The 19659-nt window shown below is 40.5% G+C and overlaps 2 protein-coding genes across 7 annotated transcripts in view; one reads left to right on the top strand and one right to left on the bottom strand.

Moving 5' to 3' along the window:
* Positions 1 to 1407: 1407 nt before the first annotated feature.
* Positions 1408 to 10393, bottom strand: il4r.2 (interleukin 4 receptor, tandem duplicate 2). Of its 3 annotated transcripts, none has more exons than XM_086026050.1 (9): positions 9150 to 10393; positions 8530 to 8638; positions 8309 to 8457; positions 7657 to 7802; positions 7390 to 7567; positions 5379 to 5472; positions 5213 to 5288; positions 5039 to 5112; positions 1408 to 4759 (listed from the first exon to the last, which is right to left on the bottom strand). In XM_086026050.1, the coding sequence occupies exons 1-9, from the start codon at positions 9205 to 9207 to the stop codon at positions 2071 to 2073; spliced, it is 3573 nt and encodes a 1190-aa protein (XP_085882176.1). In that variant the 5' UTR covers positions 9208 to 10393; the 3' UTR covers positions 1408 to 2070. The 3 variants fall into 3 exon arrangements, with proteins under 3 accessions (XP_085882176.1, XP_085882177.1, XP_085882178.1); XM_086026051.1 differs by having other exon boundaries at positions 8530 to 8632; XM_086026052.1 differs by having other exon boundaries at positions 8530 to 8673; positions 9150 to 10392.
* The window catches only part of smyd3 (SET and MYND domain containing 3), a 53378-nt gene continuing 43880 nt past the window's right edge, over positions 10162 to 19659 (top strand). The window contains exon 1 of one of the 4 annotated variants that reach the window (XM_086026057.1): positions 10162 to 10381. In XM_086026057.1, the coding sequence (XP_085882183.1) occupies positions 10221 to 10381 (161 nt within the window). In that variant the 5' untranslated portion in view covers positions 10162 to 10220. The remainder of the gene's footprint in view (positions 10382 to 19659) is intronic. The other 3 variants (XM_086026055.1, XM_086026053.1, XM_086026056.1) reach the window with 3 other exon arrangements.

The following is a 19659-nucleotide window of genomic DNA, read 5'->3' as shown; positions in this document are numbered from 1 at the left end:
CTGGAGTATGAAAATATGTGCTTCCTCTTGGAAAAATCACTCTTTTTGAAAACATGTATGTAAACAAGAGCCTTAACAGTTTTTAATGTTCAACAACTTCACGTCATAAAATGACCTGTCATGGCTCAGTTGCTGCATATATCTTTTGTCGAAGAGTAACACAACACCCGCTCTGGCTCTTTAATGCTCTTTTCTCATGTTTACTTGTTTGCGACCTCAGCAAAACATTTGCGGCAAGCACATACCTTGGGTCAAAAGTTTCTAACATGTCGATAAATCCCTGCCTTTGCCATGTATACATTTTCATGTCTTTGGAAATTGCCTTGCAATTCAACACTCCATGTTGTTTGTTTCTTCGCGGGACATGAAGTTGCGAGACCCTGTATGAAAGATAGTCGCTGTCAGTCGAAATAGAAAATTTGTTTTTGTAAACTAGCTCCCGTTTGCAGTCATGTCAGTTCGAGCAGTGCATGTCAGCAATGTCACACACTTTGAACTATGAAAGCGGAAAAAAAAGAAAAGGCCCAACAAATAAAATCAAATTGTTCATTGGCCAGTCATAAGTTAACATTAAGTGATACGTCATCCCTTGAATGTCACACATGAAGTGCAACCATCTAGCAAGACTTTAAAAGCAGGGCCAATGCTCAAATGATACATTAAAAGTTATAGTAATAGCAATAATAATAATTAACATATTGTTAAATTGAACATTTCTTATGTTGACACTCATAAAACCGGAATTTCAAAGCGCGGTCATGGTCAGGTATCATTACATTAAATGTCATATTAATAATAAGTAATAAACATTGTTGAATTAATAAAAACTGCATTTTTATCACTGTAAAGATTTGTTGATACAGTTCTAGTATTGGATCTCAGAGTCATTAGACTCAGCAGATGTACCTAATGAAGTGTCCAACATTTTTTTATTTTTATTGCTGCATTACTCCTCATCCACTCATCCTCATCCAGGAACTGCAGTAAAATTAAGCTCAGTTGAATTTCGAGCATGAGCTAAGATGATTAATGATTACTGACATGCTTTACATTAATAATTTTATTTGACAAACATGACACCTCTGTTTCAGAGAAGAAATGAGGAAGCAATTTCACAATGGCAGTTGTGGATACAAGGTGTGGCTCATTGCACACTGTTCACTTAGTTTTGCCGTGAAATGTCCCATTTCAGAGGTTAAACCGAGATGTGCATGTTATGAATATACTATACCAGAATAATGATTGGAGTAGAATGTGTTAGTGACAAAGATTAAATTATCATCTATCCATGCTATTGCGCATGTCCTTGTTTGGGTTGTGGGTTAGCTGGAGCCAACTCCAGCTGACTTTGGGTGAGAGGCAGGGTACGCTCTGGACAGTGAATCACAGCACATCCCCAGAAGGCGGAGACAGCATTTTTCTCAAAATTTGTCCAACTTTATTGACAGATCTCTACTGTACAAAAATAACATAGACAAATAAATATATTTCTAATGGTATATTTATCATGTTAAGTCCAACTAAAAGACACAGCAAAAGCAATGGACAACAAGTCGCCATCACAAGAAAAGATGTCTAACTTTAACCATTTCCCTCCACAGGAGAGGTTCAAATTTCATTGACATTCATTTAGTGGACAGACTTATGCAGAAAGTACTCTGTTGATGTCACAAGGGTAAGTGGCTAATGGGTGAAGGAGGAACCCATTACATTTTAGCGCGGATCTGGATAAAAATGCAGAATCAGGATTGTTTTGTATTCTTGGTGGAGGTCTGCACTCTACTGAGCCACGTCACATCATTTCAATGCCATGTTTAGAATGATAACTCAAGACTTATATAGTGCCTTTCAAGGAACGCAATGATGCTAATGACTGAATAAGAAGGGCTGTACAGGAAATCTGTTGACAAAAAACACATTCCATATTTTCTAAATAATTTCATGTATGATAATCCAGCAGTCGACACATTTACATCAAAATTGGTTCAGGTTGCAGACTCAAAGTTGCTGTACAAAGCTAGAAATACACAAGACCTCATTGGATGAGGTAATGAACACATTAGTTTCATGCTATACTATTTTGTAGCCACTCTCAGTGATAATTTGATTTTTGAGGTCAGTAGAGATCGCTGGTAAAAAAGGCATTCGGGGCTCACAGGGGTGGCTGCCACCGTCAACAAGGTCAGTCGACACTGCTGCTCCTAGGCCAGCCGGGCCTCCAGGTATTACGGGTAGTGACATTTCAAAAGCCTTCTCCAAGTCATTTTTCTTGACATCTTTATGTTCTGCAAACTTGATATCCCACTGCTTCGATAAGGACTGAATCACTTTGTAGTGGTCATCCACTGGAAGACTGTCTTGTAAACTTTCAGGTGGGCAGTTATCAGCTTTAGTGGCATCTTCCAAGGTATTTTTCAAAACCTTCACCCAGTCTTCTTTTACGTCACTTCTTTGGTGTGCAAGTTTTATATCAGTCGGCTTCTTTAAGCTCTGAAACACTAGATAGTTGTCATCCAATGTAAGACTCTCTTGTAAGATTGCAGGGACACAAGTATAGCACTGAACCCCTGTACAGACATTTAATGGAGTTTCTAAAACTTTCCCCAGGTCCCCATTTTCACCACTGCTTGGCTCTCCAACTGTTTTATCTGGGTGCTGCCTTAATCCATGAAAGGCTAGGTAGTTATCATCTACTGGAGACATTGGATTTGAGCTTGCGGGGACGCTGGTATTGTCTTTCGTGGCACCATCCAAGGAGTTGTCTAAAGGCTTCTCCAAATCTTTGTTTTCACTGTTCTGCTTTCCAAGGTGACTATTGGAGGGCTCCCTTAAACCACGGCACACTTGGTAGTTGTCATCCATTGGAAGACTGCCGTGTCGGTTTACAGGGACACCGGTGTGACCTTGATCCCCTTTAGTAGAATCTTTGACTGGATTTTCTATGTCCTTCACCAGATATTCTTTTTCAACACTTTTTCTCCCTCCAACCTCAATCTGATTATCAGAGTGTTCTCTTAAACCATGAAATGCTTGGTAGTTAGCAACAATGGGAAAGATGGGGTTTGGTTTTGGAGGGGTGCAGGTATCGCCTACACAAACACCTTCAAAGGAATTTTCTAAAGTCTTCTTCAGGTTGTCTTTGTTGCTACTGTCCTGCTGTCCAAACTGACTATCAGAGAGCTCCCTTACACCCCGACACACTTGAGAGTTGTCATCTACCAGAAAACTGCAGTTTGAGCTTGGAGGGACACGGGTATGGCCTTTAGTGGCCTCTTCTATGGCGTTTTCTAAAACCTTGTCCTGGTTTTGTTTACCACCTTTCTCCTCTTCAAACTGACTATCAGACACTTCGAAACCCCGAAACACTTGGTAGTTGTCATCAACAAGACAATTGAAGTTTGAGCTTGTAGAGCTGCAGGTACCACTTTTAGTGACATTTTTTAAGGACTTTTCTAAAACTTTGTCCAGGGGCTGTTTTCCAACAGTTTTGAGCGACATATATTGCCCAACAGAGAGCTCAGTTAAATCCTGGCATGCTTCCTCACTATCAGCTATCAGAAGACAGCGGTTCAAGCTTGCAGATACGCAGGAATTGACTTTAGAGGCACCTTCTGAGGAATTTTCTAAAACCTTGGCCAAATCATGTTTTTTACATTTTTTCTGCTCTTCCAACTGAATATCAGAGAGTTCCCTTAAACCTTGAAACACTTGGCAGTTGTCATCAACCACAAAATTGTGGTTTGAGCTTACAGGGACGCCAGCCTCACCTTTAGTGGCATTTTCTAAGGAATTTTCCAAAACCTTGTCCATGGCTTTTTTACTACTTTTCTGCTCTCCAAATTGACTATCAGTGAGCTCCCTTAAACCTTGAAACGCTTGGTAGTTGTCATCAACCAGAAAACTTTCGTTTGAGTGTGCAGGGAAGCTGGTATCACCTTTAGTGGCATCTTTGGAGTAATTTTCCACAGCCTTCTTTAAGTATTGTTTTTTAACACTTTCCAGCTCTTCAAATGGTCTATCGGAGAGCTCCTTTACACCTTGAAAGGCTTGGTAGTTGTCATCCACTGGAAAATTGTCTTGTAAATTTGAAAGGGCATAGATGAGACCTTTACCCTCCTTGGTGGCATTGCCACAAGCCCCACTAAACATCTCATGACAGCACTCATGTCCTGCTTCCTTTCTGGATTCAACATCTCCAGACAAGCTTGTGTTGCTGCAGCTGAGGGATGCGTCTGAATTTTCAGCGATTGAAAATTTCCCCGAGGCTCTGCTAGCCTGCTGGTGAGACGTGGCAGTCAGTGTGTAGGAAGACACCCAGGTTGGGAACATGTTTTCTTCACAAGACGATCCTCGCTCGTCGTCACAGGTTGACCCGTTGCCTGTGTCTCGGTATCCGCATTCCAACGGCATTTGAGGCTCACCCTGACTTTTCAAAGTGTCAGGTATTACCTGAACTGGACAACTAGGCCTGATGAAGGAGTATGTTATTGCATTTTCCAATCCCGAATGTTGCTCGCTATTGCAGGGACTGGGGCGAGTGGACAAGACACCGGTGGGTGTGCTGGACTCTTTCGGAAGATGGTTTGTTGAAGCTGATGCCGGGACGATGTTCATTAAGGCTTTGCTGAGCGCCCCTTGGACACCTGCAATGATGTCAGCAGCCTCTGTACAAGCGTAACTGAGAGAAGGAGGGCCGCTACTGATTCCGCTACTTTGAAGTAGACTCTCGGTGCTGCTGTCAATTAGGGAGTCTTTTGACCTGCAACAGAATGACCGGTTACCTGAAACACCCTCAACATCAAATCAAAGGTATGAATGAGTCATATACATGCAAATCAAAAGTCTCAAGTGGTAACCTACAGATTTCAAGCAAGTCCCGAGTTATTGTGGCAAACATCAAGCAAGTTAAATCGAGTCCCCACAAGAGTTCAAGAAAGTCGATTAATTGGGTTAAGCAAGCCATAAGTCATGTTACACAATCTTACTGGTGCATTGGCAGGTATACTTTGCACCACACGCACAAGAAAAGACAACTAACCATGGTTTGAGGTCACCTGGGGTGAGGGTCTCAACATAGATTGATGAGATGATGGGGGGAATAGGCTTCAAAACCTGCAGCAAGGAAAGAAATGATAGAAATCTGCATCAACGTTTTGACTCTTCAAAATGAAACTTAATGAAGACACATACGAAGCCCCATCAAGTATCTCACCTCTTTCTTACTCGGATATATATTGAGAAGTTTGGAATTTTGATTGCTGACTGAGTCCCAATACTTGGCTTTACACCTACAATCAAAGGACGGCACGCATGAACACACGCATGGGCTCTGCAGTGTATCTTACGGCGGAGAAAAAGCAAAAGACTTTGTGACTTACTTCGTGTAGCAGACGTATGCTGCACTAGTGATTATGATGGAGAACACGCTGAGGCTAATGATGATGGTCAGATGGAGGCTCTCGCGTGACGCTGCTGTTAATGTTAAATAGTACTGGATCAATTGTGTTTCCTTGTCACACTGAAACATTAAAAAACAGTAAAAACACTGCCAGCACGGGGTCGCAGTCCCACTATTTTGCAGATTTTTTCAGGTCGAGTAATAACTCAGCATTGTTATTGTTTTGGGGCGTAATCCCATTTTCCGCCACGGATCGCAGTATGCAAAAGAGGGTCGGCCGTTGGTGACAACAACTGATCACTCTGTTTTGCTGTTAGGTAGCGAATCAGTGCATGACAGAAATACACTATGAGATGGTACACACGAAGGAAAAGTGCATTATCTCCTAAATTAGCTCAGCATAACATTAACTTTTACTTTGACTTGTTCCTGCTTGGTTATGTGATGGGCATTGTTCCGGATATGTGTGAATTTATTCCATTAAAGTTTGTGCATGGAAAACGACGCATGCACACATGCACGGCCAACCCTGGCTACCCGTCACTGAGGTGTTGTCAACATGGCCATCTCCCCTGAAAAATTTCTGGCTATGCCCCTGGTTATTAAAGCAACACTGTGTCATATATCAGTTTTTGTTGATTATGGCAGCGCCATGTGGACAAAAGCGGTAGTGTTTTGACAAAAGTCAACCACATTTCGCCAGCCCATAGTGTCGTGAAATCCTGAGCTCTCGCTGGCCTGCAAGTTGGACTGAATTACTTTTCTATTTCCAGTGGCTGTGTGAAAGATGAATAGCGATGAGGTAATGAATCTAATTTTGTTTAAACAATACTTTTGTTTTTTTGGTTGTTTTGGGGCTTCTGCCATGACACCAGTAATAGCGCGTAGACGTGGACGAATCGACTTCCGTCCTTATAGCGAAAGGAGGAAGTGAGTATGCCGTAAAGCAATTCAGGACATTTGTATTTTTTTTGTGTGCCAGGGTTGCTCCCATCCTCCTCAAAGTTGCTTAGTGCCAGTAAAAACGATACAGACCCCCCAGGGCATGACAAAAGTCCCATTCAACTACTTGTAAGTCAATGTTTCATCAAAAGAGTTGTGAATTTTTTTTTTATTAAGGTCAAATTCTTGCCCAGTGCTGCTTTAACGTTTGTTTTTATGAAGTACGATAATGTAGAACGCTATTTTTCTTATTAAACACATTACAAAAAATATTATTGTGCTTGTAGGGAGGCTGGACTGGATTAAGAGCATTTCCATTCATTTTAATGTGGAGACATGAAGTGTTTTGAGTGTGGTCACGGAATGAATTGAACTCGTATGCAAGGCACCACTCTACTGTAATAAATTAATTTGTAATTGTTTACCATAGGACAAAATATTAAGAAAAGAAATGTGTAATCTTATGAGAAAACCTTTCCAATTTAAGTTTTGTTGGAATTTGACTTTCACCCGTGAAAAGTATGAGTTCATTTGCTCTTTACTTGTTAAAATATGTTGATATTGTAACATTAAAACATTTTTCATCATAGAAAATACAACTTTATTTTTGTAACATTACCATTTCTTGGTAAAAAGATTTTTCTTCTTGTTATTTTATCCTATTTCATTGTACCGGTAAGTGGGCCAGAATAACACTACTGAGTATGCTGATCCAAATTTCAATATTTGGGCTTTGGTGGAGGTACAGAATATGTGCTTGAAGACACCTATAAAAGATGCCCAATAATGCAACAGGTGCTATTTCACACATTTGCTATGTTGGACCATTTTTGGAGCTTTAAATTCACATTGCCTGTAATGTTCCAACTCAGATGATTTGGGGGACATCTTTCAGGCTGATTTTGACAAAACTGATTGAATTGAGCATTCAATTTGCACCAGAAGTTGCTGAAACTTGCAGACCAAACATTTAGTTGTGAATATTTCTCTGTTTTGATAATAACACTTAGGTTGGACTTTGACATTATCCGAAGCAGGTCAGGACTTACGGGTTGTAAATTCGTACTCCTCGCTGCGGTCGCTTCGCTGGCTTTTCCACGGCAATAAGTTCTGCACTGTGACAACATAGGTTGTACTTGGCTCCAAGTGTGCACCAAGTATTTCAGTGGTAAGACACAACTTGCACAGGGGCTTCTCCACTTGTGGCGCTTTGACTACTTTGGTCATCTGACATAAGTGAAAACAATTGTCAAAATCATACTTTTTTTTAACTTCTAAGGACAGTCTGAAGTGAGCAAAGGAGCACTTTTCCTTACCTCTTGTGTTTCTCCTTTTTTGCGGTAAGCCAGATGTGTGCTTATTATTTCTCTTACACTGTTTTTTATTATGTTTGTCCTCCAAATGACTTGAAAATTCCCATTTGTCTCATTCACTGAGACGATGGTTGGGGTTTGGGGTTTGACTGCAGAGGAACAGTGAGGAGGAAAATACATCTATATTTAGAAAAAGGAACAAATCTGATTCTAAAGTCAAATGAAAATGACCAAATTGTTACCATATCTTGAGAGACTTTAGCAAGAACATGCTACATATGCTACACGGACACACAACGTGAGCTATACAATTCAATCATTATGAAGGGTAAACACACCTGGATTTGACGAAGAAGATACTAATGTAAATAGCATATTGCCAAAAGAATAATTAAAAGCATGGACATGCTCCAGCTCTCCCGCAAACCCAATCATGACAAGCTGTATAGAAAATGTATGGATTGATGAAAATGGCAAAAGTTTGCCAATAAATTGATCTTTTTTTTTTTCTTTGATAATATGTGCATTCTCATTATACTTATTTGTCAGTGACGAATGTTACTTGTAACAGTGCCTGTACACTTAACAAAGGCACACATTCAACTTTGTAGTTTCCACTGTGAATGGGAGACTGTGTGTGATGTATTGAACTCACAGCTGTATCTCACACTTATGTTTTTGGACTCTACATATTCGCCACCTCTCCGGACAAATGCCGTGTGAGTCTCGTCGAGTATGAGAATCATATGGATGGAGCAGCAGCATTTTCCACTTCCACACTGCATGGGAAGACAGTATTTCTCACTGTGGAAGATAAAATGAAATATCAATGACAAATAGTTTTTTTGGGGGGGCGGGGTGGTCAACAGGACTTACTCGTTGAGGCGCCACAGAGTCACATTGTAGTCAGTGCAGTTTGGAGCGTCAAAGTGACAAGACATCCGATACTCATAGTTGTTGGTGCAATCGAGATTTATTCCTGTTGCTCCAGATTGACAATTAAAGCGGGTTATGAGCGCACTAGTAATGGGACATTGAGATTTGAGATTGAGATTTTCTCAGAATGTGATCATTTGAAAATGTAGAAGCTGGCAGAGCTTTAGTTTGCAAAGTACTTGTTTCCTTATTGTGAGAACCATTAACGGTAAATTAAGCAGGTGTTTTTTCATAAGCGTGTATCAAACTAGTACCTTAATATATGTTACAATCTACATGTGATATACGTTGCCAACATTTGACAGTAAATGTTACAGTCTATCTCCATGTTGACTACATGTGACAACATTTATGTCCAGTTGTCCACATCATGCGACATTACATGTTGCAGTCATGTTATGCTGTCTACACCAATCAGTACAGTACATGTGATACAGCTGTGCACATACGTGACAGTTCAGTACACGTTACGTTGTCAGCTCGAGGCAGTAACAACTACATACAGTCTACATGTTACAATCTATCTACAAGTAATGTTGTCAGCATATTAGAGGTCGTACCAGAGAAAGCCGCTGAAGTGGCGATGTTTCCTACAACAACAACAAGGATGACAAACATCCTTAAAAAAACAAAAAGACCGAGCCTCTTCTGTTTTTATCCAAGCAGTCCAGTTGGGCTCCGTACTTCAATTATTGACGAAAAGTACGATGTGATCCAGCTCGAGTAATGCTGCGGGAATGTCCGCAGTCTGTTGATCAGCAGACTTCCTCATTTGGGAAAGTCTTACTGGAATGGCGTGGGTTGATTCCAGTGAAGTGTCACTCCCATTTCCTCTGCACTGAACTACTGTGAACTTGGGTGGGCAAGTCAAACCACTGCATTCGGTTGTCCGTGTGCACATTAGCATGATTTTGAGACACTTTTTTGACTTAATGAAATAATGTTTACTTTTGTGGTTGTAGTGTGGTGCAGTGCGACAACAACCACAACAAAACAACAGCAATAATAATAATAATTTATTACTATTACGATTATCATTGTTGTTAACTTGCTATAATTATGACTTGATTAAACTAGTGTATAACAAAACGTTCGCGTGCCTCATGTTGCTCAAAGTTCTCCGGTAAAACCGCTTTTTCTGCTATTTCCTGCCTGGAAGTTCCGGGAATACAATTGTTGCTATGTACCATTTTTGTAATACGATCACCAACTACTTTGCTTTTTAATTTAACCGCTTTTAAATTAAAAGTTCCAATCAAATTGCTCTGTTTTTGTTTCGTTTCTGCCCTGTCCTCCCGAAAATGACTTGATCAATTAATGATCTCTCGATAATTAAATAAAGGTTTGAACAATACAAATGCTTAAAATACATATGCAAAAAATACAAATACATAACGTGAACATTATATTTTATACGTCTTATGAAAGTAGAATAAAATATGTTGAATAACATAAACATTGAATAAAATAAAATATGTTGAATAACATAAACCCTGAATAACTGAATATATTGTATGTTGTATTGCTCAACTCGAAAAACAGTTTGGGATGACGCGACGCGTCGATGACGCAATGACGCAGCTAGCGTGCATTCGTAATCATACGTCTGCTCACGCGGGCTTCCAAACATTATGGCGCCCATGTTGGAGCGGTTCGTGAGCCCGGGCAAAGGTAACGGCTTGCGTGCGGTGACTGCAATCAAAAGCGGGAAGTTGCTTTTCTCTTCCGATCCCCTGGCGAGCTGTGTGTCGACAAAAGTGGCCAAAGATGTGTGCCATCGCTGTTTTGCGAGGTAAGAGACGTCCACTGTCCCGATGATAGCAGCCACGTGTCCTAAACGTTAAAAAAACAACGACTGTGGTAGTTTGTATGTTAGCGAGCCATCATCCTGTACGGTTAGTGTTTATGGAAGTGTACCTGCAGTCACTTCCTGCATCTGCCAGCTTGTGGCCTCTAGATGGCGCTATAACCCTACTCATCATTCAAGGGCAATCTGCAGCTTCGGTTGTTGGAGCTATAGAGATTAATAACCATTAGATGTAGCGTTATGTGATTGACGACGTGCTGACGTAGCCGCCATCTTTAACCGGGAGTCCCCGGCCACCTCGGTTGTTACAAACATCAGACATGGAATCTTGATACCAGATAATACGTGGATAAGTTTACCATGGGGTTTTATAAACATGTTACTTGAACATATTAGTTGAATGTTTACAGTCTAGGTCTCATAGTTGCGTTGTCCGTGTCATTGTGTTTCTGCAGGGGGGGGTATAATAATATGAGAGACACAAAAATATGATACTAGTCAGGGGCGTTACCAAAGGGGGGACAAGGGTGGGCAGTGCCCACCCACGGACACACTCTGCCCACCATAAGAAAACTGGATGTACTTATGATGGCAGAACCCAAAACAAAAACAAAAAATTGTCACCTGCATGTCCATACTGGTCAATTATGTTCTAAGTTTTAACCTTTGTTTGTGTTGTTACATCCTCTTTCACCTTAAAAACAACAACAACAAAAAACATTGTCACCTGCATGTCCATACTCTTCAGTTATGGATGTCTTCTAAAATCAAATGAACTTTTATTTGTTTAGCCCAAATCACAACAAGAGTTATCTCAATTAAGGATAAAACAAAACACGTTTTAAGGCGCAGTAGCCCTACGCTGGGCTTCGACCTACTTGAGCATTGTTGCACTTTTTTGCCTCCCAGGTAAGACTAATGCCCACCCACACCTGGCATCCCGGTAACACCACTGATACTAGTACTGACAGCCATCATATTATGTTATTAGTTGTGGCCACATTTCTGAAAATCTGACTGCACCACATTTCAAAACAGTACAATTAAAAAGTGGTGCTTTTTCGTGGAGTTGAGTGCCCTGTAACAGTGTCATTTGAAATTGGAAATCAATCAGTCAAACTTATATTTTAAATATATGCTATACTGTGCCATATTGTACCTTTGTATTTGCAGTAATGTTGCTTTATTGTACGATTTGTAAGGTATTGGGCAGAGCTGGGCATTTTAACAAAAATTGTGACTCACTGCGCTTTTGAAGCCTGCCTACCTGCGTGCTTTGACAGCCTGGTCCCTATTCAAATCTGTCCGCAAGCAACAACAACTCACTATCGAAGGCCATTAAAGCCTTGCCACAAAAAATAGACCAATCATGGTCTACAGACGAATGGTGGACTATATAAAGGGGCTTCCGTCTATGCTTAATCCATCTATTTAAAAAAAATTTTCCCGTCAACCGTCAGAAAAATGGGCGTCCGACAGTGATGGATAGACGGACGGGTCCGTCATATAGGCGCAATGCCCACCTCTGGTATTGGGTTTTATGTAATAGAACAATATATAAATACATATAATATATTGGTTACACAATGTGGGTACACATTGGTATTCAGCAAGTTAAAAATGACTTGGGCAATTATGCTTTAGGCTGTACGACTTGTTGTGAATAAATACTCATTTTTGGACTTAGTAAGTGAAATTGGGTCATTTCAAACAGTGCTTTGGAATCACTGGTCCAGTTGTTTGCACTTCTACCTCCCAATTCTGAAGTTGAGGATGGGCTCTGGCTTTCCCGTATGGAATTTGCATCTTTCCCCTTTGTTTGTGTTGTTTTTTTCTGGATAATCTGACTTTCTCTCACATTCCAAGAACATATATGTTTGGCTAACTGAAGACTCATTGTCCATAAATACGAGTGTGAATGCCTCTTATCCAAAGTCATCTGCGATAGACTCCAGTTCATTAGCAACCCTAATGAGGACAAAAGCTATCGTTTATGGATAGATGGATATTCAACACTGTGAGGCATTGAGCAGTTTATTGATTTGGTAATCTCTTGCCTCTCCAAAAAGTTTCACTATTATTTTTGTTTTGTTTTGGTAGAAAGTGTTACAACCTGTAGAACCTCTATATTTTGTCAAGTTTGACTACATGCATTAATCTATTGCCTGTATCTGCGACTTGGTGCCTAACCCACCTGACACTGGGCGAGAGGCTGGGTACACCGTGGACATATACTTTTAGAAATAAAGATCCATTCACACTCTCCGTCATACCTCGGGACAAATTAGGAGGAAACACCACTCTGAGCAAACTTTGCACTACAGGACGATCTCTTGGAGACGTCCCATCATTGTGCCTTTTCTGGTTTTGATTGGAAGTGGGGAAAAATATATCAAATTTGGCCTACTTACTTATTATGGCTAAAATGGAGGTAATGTTTAAATAACACACACGCTGCTTTACAACTATCGACTACAAGCCTTAACATTAATTCTTGACATTTACTCAATATGAAATAACAAATTCACCCTCTCACATCTTAAGATAGAGTAAAAACAAGAGAAATCAATAATAGTTTGCACCTTCACTGAATTCCATTGTGTGTTCACGTGCGTGTGTGCTTGTGTTGGTCAAGAGACGTGTTCAGGGTTTGTTCACGTTATTAGGGTAGTGAATAAGTGGCATGACTACATCTGCCTGCGGGGGCGTCGCTGCCATTAGAGGCCGAGTCATTCATTGATTTGATATTAGTGAGAGATTTGTATACTTGAGCTGCTGTCACCAAACAGATGTAGAAGGAACACACATACACACACATAGCTAAAGGCAAGGATTGGTCTTAAAGAAGAAAAGCGATTGTTGTCCTGTTTTCATTATTCATCCATCATTAAACTCTCAGCATGACAGCATGATGTGTGTGCACAATTATTTGTGTGATTGTGTCTCACTGCACCAACAAAGATACTTCTTGTGTGTGTGTGTGTGTGCATGCATATTGCGCAGGTGGGACTGTGGGTCATCAAAGCTGTAGTTAATTACAGGCCTTGAAGGCTTAAATGTAAAGTAATGAGTGATGAATACTAAGAAATGACACGCGCATGCACACACACACACGCACACTCACTAGAATGATGGTAAGAGCCCAAGGTCATCTATTTGAGCTTTGATCAGAGTGATGAGGAGGGATCATTTTGGGGGAAAAACACAAAGTGGTTCTGAGTTTTATTGGTCAAATTTCAAAGGTCAGTGTAAATAAAGTACCATTAATGATAAATTTTATAATCTTCTGTGGAGTGGACCCTTTAGTCTATAATTAGCCTAGTGTGTACTTTGTGTTTGAGTTTGGGAGGAAGCGGAATACCCAGAGAAAAACCACGCAAGCACACGGAGAACATGCAAGTTCTACAGAGAAACACCAAAGCCAAGGTTTGAACCGGAAGAAAAAAAAAAGACCCAAAAAGTGAGGGGGAAAAAAATCAGGGAGAAAAAAAAATACAAAGTAAAATGGCAGTTTTTTTTTGTGTCTGTCACAATGGACTGTGGAGCTCATGGCGCATTTCTGGCGGACAATTCGACTGGGTACGCCGGTGTGCGTTCATTTCAAGCTACTGGGACACCATCTGGAGGAAAAATAACATTCAAACTTATTCTTAAAAATTGTGTTAAAATGGCTGTGGCAGAGGTGGTGCTTTTCAAGATGGAAATGTCATCTCAAAATGTGACTTTTTAAATACAAAGTAGCTTTCTCCTCCAGCCAACTCTGTGGTATGTTTCAGACTTTCATTTGAACACATTTACCAGTGAGTCGCTACTACAAAGGAGATAGCAAGTTTATACATTGGGCGAGACAATTGAACTCTTGCAACATCGAATTGACAATGGTAGTCTGCTCATCTTGCTTTGCGTTTCTCCTCTCCTTGTTCAGCTCCTTGGTGGTTCAGGAATGTGCGCTCTTTCTCCAGGCAGCGAGAGTATGATGTCGGCCACTCAAAGCTTTGTGGGAACGTATATCCTCATCCTACAGTTACTATGCTGTCATTATTATTCCTTATTTTAGAATTGCTTGTCTTTTATGTTTTCCTAACCTCAATTTTATTGCATCCGCGCCATAGAGCATGAAAATGAAGGCTTTCTATCCTATGATGTGGTTGTTTTTGTTCTCTGCAAACAAAGTTGAGTTGAGCATGTGAAAAGAATCCTATGTTCACACAGACCTGCATGTACTGTCAAACGGTAAATTACTCATTAAATCAGATATGATGCTTTGATTGCTTTGTCGACACTTGGATGACTGGAGTAGTAAAACTTTAACGCGGTAACTTGACGTCATTTTAGCAAATTCCAAATTTATTCTTAAGAGTTTGATGCCATCAATGTGATCGCTATGCGCAGCGTTTGACTAGTGTGCGGAAGTTAGCATGCCGCCGTACCCCGAATGTGGAAATGGTGCATGGATAGAGTCTATTCCAAGCCCCAACTGGGGTGGTTCCTTGTAGCTGGGATTCAAAGTCACTCTGAAGATATCTTGAATCACTGCCAGTTTAAGGGTACCGAGTGCATATTAAGTTAACTTTAGTGACCACGTAACTAACTAGCCAAATGAGGATTAGCGGTTACCTTCCTCGTCTACTTCTTTGTCTTTGTAGTTCCCGCCAATACTTCGATGAAATGACACAAGCATAGCGTCTTTTCTTTGCCAGCAGTGATTGGCACAAAGCGAGGAGCGGGAACGATAACGTAGTGCTGTAAAACTTAAATTGTCCGTCTGCCAGCTTCGATAAATTATATTAACGTCACCACGTGCAACTAGTTGAAACACAGCATTCTGATTAATATTTAGGTTGTGGTATATGAGTTTTAGCAATAAAATACACCCGTTTTTAGCCATCTCAGGGGGCGGCCATTTTGTCACTTCTGTCGACTGAAAATGACATCACACAACAACCCGTGGTCGTTACCTCAGCCCTGAGGGGGTGTGACCATTTTCAGTCGACAGAAGTGACAAAATGGCCACCCCCTTGGATGGCTAAAGGGGTGGATTTAGCTGCTTAACTCATATGTCCTATTAATTATAATGCCATTTTTCAACTAGTGGGCCTGCATAGAACATATATTCTTGGAAAAAAATATCTTTAGGTTGACTTCCACTTTAAGCATGTTACGTGCAGCCCATCTGCTCCCCCCTACCACCTTCTTGCTTAACACCCCCTGCCCCCAATCCCCCAGATAAGTGTGTGGATGCAGTTCCACATGAAGCATACAGATTGCTGCTTTAAGATGCACACTGTCGACTAGTTTACAGGAAAAGATGAGAGGAGGGAAATCATGCACGTTAGCACTTCCCCTTCTCCGCCTCCCACCGTCCCTCGTCGCCTCGTCTTGATTTATTCTCCCATCTGCTTCTTCTGGCTTCCCTTGCTCTTTAGCTGCCTTCTCTCCTCATATTCCTCCCACTCATCTGTCCATCATTCACATGTATTTTCCCTTTTTCTAATCTTTCGTACTACCTATTCTTCACGTAGATTGTTTGTCCTCTGCTTTTCACAACTTTTCTTGCCTTTTCTCACTCACACACACGCACGCACAGTATATCAGTACAGTGTAGTCACAGTTCCCTCTTCACGATTTCACTGATTGGCATTTTTTCCCATGGATCCTGTCGCCAGCAATTTGCTGAGAAACCTATTTGTGTTTCTCGTGCTCTTTCTATAGCATGCTATAAGATGTCACATGATGACACCAAAGCCCTGGTTAAAAGGAAAATATTAATTGGTGTCAAGGACGTGTCTTGAAGTGATACATTTTAACTGAGAGACTAACATCTTTGTCGGTCGGGGAGGAGCTAAATTGATGGAGCGTTTTCGCAACATGTACCATGTGCACTTGTGCATTTTTTTTTTTTCAAACTCAAATAATCTGTAAATCATTTATTATTCAGGCAAATGTTTTATAATGAGTTTGAAATATGACAATGTTTTGGATCACAGTTTGTGTCATAGTTACAGTCTAGTTGATATAGGCAATTATAACCCCGTTAATATATTTAATTACATTCCATAATCTTTATCAGCCCCACAATGGGGAAATGTGCAATAGTGGGAGTTTATCTGAATTTCAAACAACGACCTTAAAGTTGTGTGTTTATATTCTAGAAGTAGTTGCAGTTCAGTCTGTTGTGGTAAAGCCACGCACATACAATATTTTTGCATTAAAAGCTTATTCAATAAAGTGCCCCTGAGGGTAAACACAATCTATTCCTGCTTTTTGACAGCTTGTAGTGCAACAGGAATTATAATGTGATGTAGTAGTAACAAGAAATATAATGGCAACTGACTCAAGTGCCTGCAGATGGCCAAGCGGTCTAAGGCGTTCCGTTAAGGTCGTAGGCTTCTTTGTATACGTGTGTTTGAATCCAACTTTTGACTGTGTTTTAGTGGTACTAGCTAAAATAGCTAGTAAAACTAGCTACAATCATCTTTACTGGCCAACGACATTAAAACTAGGGCTTGGGCAATGATTGATTGTAATGTGTTAGTGTGTTTGAAAAAGAAAAATCTGCCATTTTGTTTGTTTATTTTAATATTTTTTCCCGTGATTTTTGCAGATTTCAGCCGATTACATCGGCCAGCCAATTCATCATCGGGCCCTAAGAAATGTGTTACTTGGTTTGAGCTAATACTACACTACACCGAAAGCCATATAAGAAGTTATCATGTTGTGATAGTTGTTTAAAAAAAAGACGACAATTGAGACAGACTTGATACATTCCTTTTTTTCTTCTTAATGCATTGCCGAGATCACCGCATCAGGATGCAGTGCTCAATATCAAGTGACCCGGACTCAGGCTTCCGATGTGATCAGGCCATACGTACTTCAAAATATACCTTACAACGAATAAACATGGTTAGAAGGGAAAAAAAACAAGGTTTCTGAAGGTTAGGTGCGTGCGCGTGTGTGCGCGCGAACATGTGTGTGTTTGCATTTGGTTGTCTTTGCGTCATTATGATGAAACACAACTCCATATGAATCCCCTCAGGTGTTAGTGAATCATCCTCCAAACAGCCATTAAGAACTCAGCAAGATTGCTCTCAATGCCACACAGCTGTCGTCTTTTTTCTTTACTGAAAACACGTACGCACACACACAGGGCCTCACTGCCAACACTACTAGAAGGGCAGTTGTGCTGGATAATTGTCTCACTGAGCTGTTTGGCATCTTATGTCAGTGAATTATAATAGTGTGCTATAGTAGAGTAGAGAATAGAAATCCTTTATCTCATTGTACGGGTAGGTACAATGAAATTGAAATTATTTATGGTGTAAAGTGCTTTCAAACTAATTAGCTCCACCCTGCCAACCGGTCTGTTGTTTTGTGTGCCTGGTGGCGGGTTATCTTGTCTTGGTCTGCTGGTGGCAGACGACCAGATCCAGAATCCATACACAGAACAGTGGAGGCTCCAAATTTTAACGCTTTGTAATGACTTCACTGAAGTATTCGCCTTGTGTACGTTTATTGTAAGCTTTCCAGTCTAAACTGAAAAAAAAATTATTATTTTTTTAAACATGTTGCAAGTGACAGCACGATGTGTGTTGGCCCACCAGCATGTAGGATTCATTAGTTAAGTTGTGCTTGTTTTTAATTACCACGTATTATACGGCTGTCGTGTAAGTGAAAGTCATAGCGCGGCGCACTAGCTATTCAGCCTGCAAATGAGAAAATCCACCCAAGCTCAACCGGACAGCTCAGAAAAGAAGACCCCACAAATTAATAATCTTAAACACACTCATGCAAAGAAGTAAGTCTCACAGCTCTAACAGCACTGCAGTCGGTACTCTCGGGAAATTAATTACCATGCAGCACACACACACACAGACATGCTGAGGTAGGCCTAATTAGGCATCTGATAGGATGAACTAAAAAAAAAAAAAAATACATGTGCTCTCATTAATAAGTGCACGCTTTTAGGCACTTGCACATTAATGCCGAAACCCGATGTCCATCCCATTTGTTATTCTTTTGCCTTCTTTCAGCGCCCCTCAGCAGCTTGTTTAATTTTTGTCAATTTTCTAATTTTGTATTAAGTTTTGCAATCAGAACTCTACTAATTGTTCTGCTGTCCAGGAAGTGAAGGAAGACCAGATGATAGTGTTTTTCATAATTCAATGTTGCTAATGAAAGCCATCTAATGTTATTCATGAGTTTTCATAGCGTGCTAGCATTCCAACCTTGGACCTGCCATACAGGAGACGTCAACTTCACAGGGCATCCAAAGAAGACAGCTTGAGGGGGAGGAAGGAGGGAATTGCAGTGGGGGGAAAAAAAAGAAGATTAAAAGAGAGAATGTTGAGACGGAGTGTAATGAAGGGAAATGGCTGAAGATGAGAGCGATGCACGGCGTTGAAAGTGATAAAGGGCGGTGTATGGAAATATGAAGTGACAGTTGGATGCTCATCAACAAGTTGAATTCTGAGGGAGTTTTTTTTCTCTCCGTAGTCTTTTATATTTATCTTCCTGTTTTGCTTGTGGTGTCCTCCTTTATATATACAAACGGAGTCCATTCCTAAATGCTGGTCTGCCTCTCATTTCTTCAGATTTGCCTTTCACTTGACTGATATTTATTTTTTGTCTTGAGTTGCGAGCGCATGTTTGACTTAAGAGCTTTAAATGATGCCAGGAAACTTCACGACAAGCAGCAGTTTGGTAGATAGTGAACAATTCTTTAAAGAAAACATTTTTATTTGTACTCCTAGTTTAAGTTTACTGTGAGTTAAACACAGGGAATTACACATTTTGTATTTAAGCAGAGCACATTACTTTGTCTGACAAAAGTCCCCTAGCTTAATGCTAACACAAAATGCCATAGACATGCTAATGAATGATATACTCATTACTGTATAGTTTTATTAAGAACGTTTATGGGGTTGGAACGAATTAATGGTATTTCTATCCATTTCATTGGAAGATTTGTGTTTTGAGTGTTTTGAGTCATGACACGGAATGAATTAAACTCGTTAGTCAAGGCACCGCTGGGTAAGCATTTTTGCGTGAGTGAGTGACTTTGGTGCATATCAGCCTTGTAGCGGTCTCCATAACAACAGTTGTTGTGGTGCAGTTGTGAGTCACTGTGCATATAAACACTATCCACTGCAACCACAACATTAGGTACACTTGGACAATCTAAGGAGAGCTGTTTCTTAATTCTGGCCCTCTCACTTAGCTAAATAAGGTTAACCAAAATGTTAGCAACAGCTCTCAGCATAATT

The sequence above is a fragment of the Filicampus tigris genome, chromosome 3 (assembly GCF_054856515.1).
Source record: "Filicampus tigris isolate MCC_2025a chromosome 3, RoL_Ftig_1.0, whole genome shotgun sequence".
NCBI lineage: Eukaryota > Metazoa > Chordata > Actinopteri > Syngnathiformes > Syngnathidae > Filicampus > Filicampus tigris.
The sequence above is the reverse complement of the archived record's forward strand: the minus strand, read 5'-3'. Positions and strand labels throughout refer to the sequence as shown.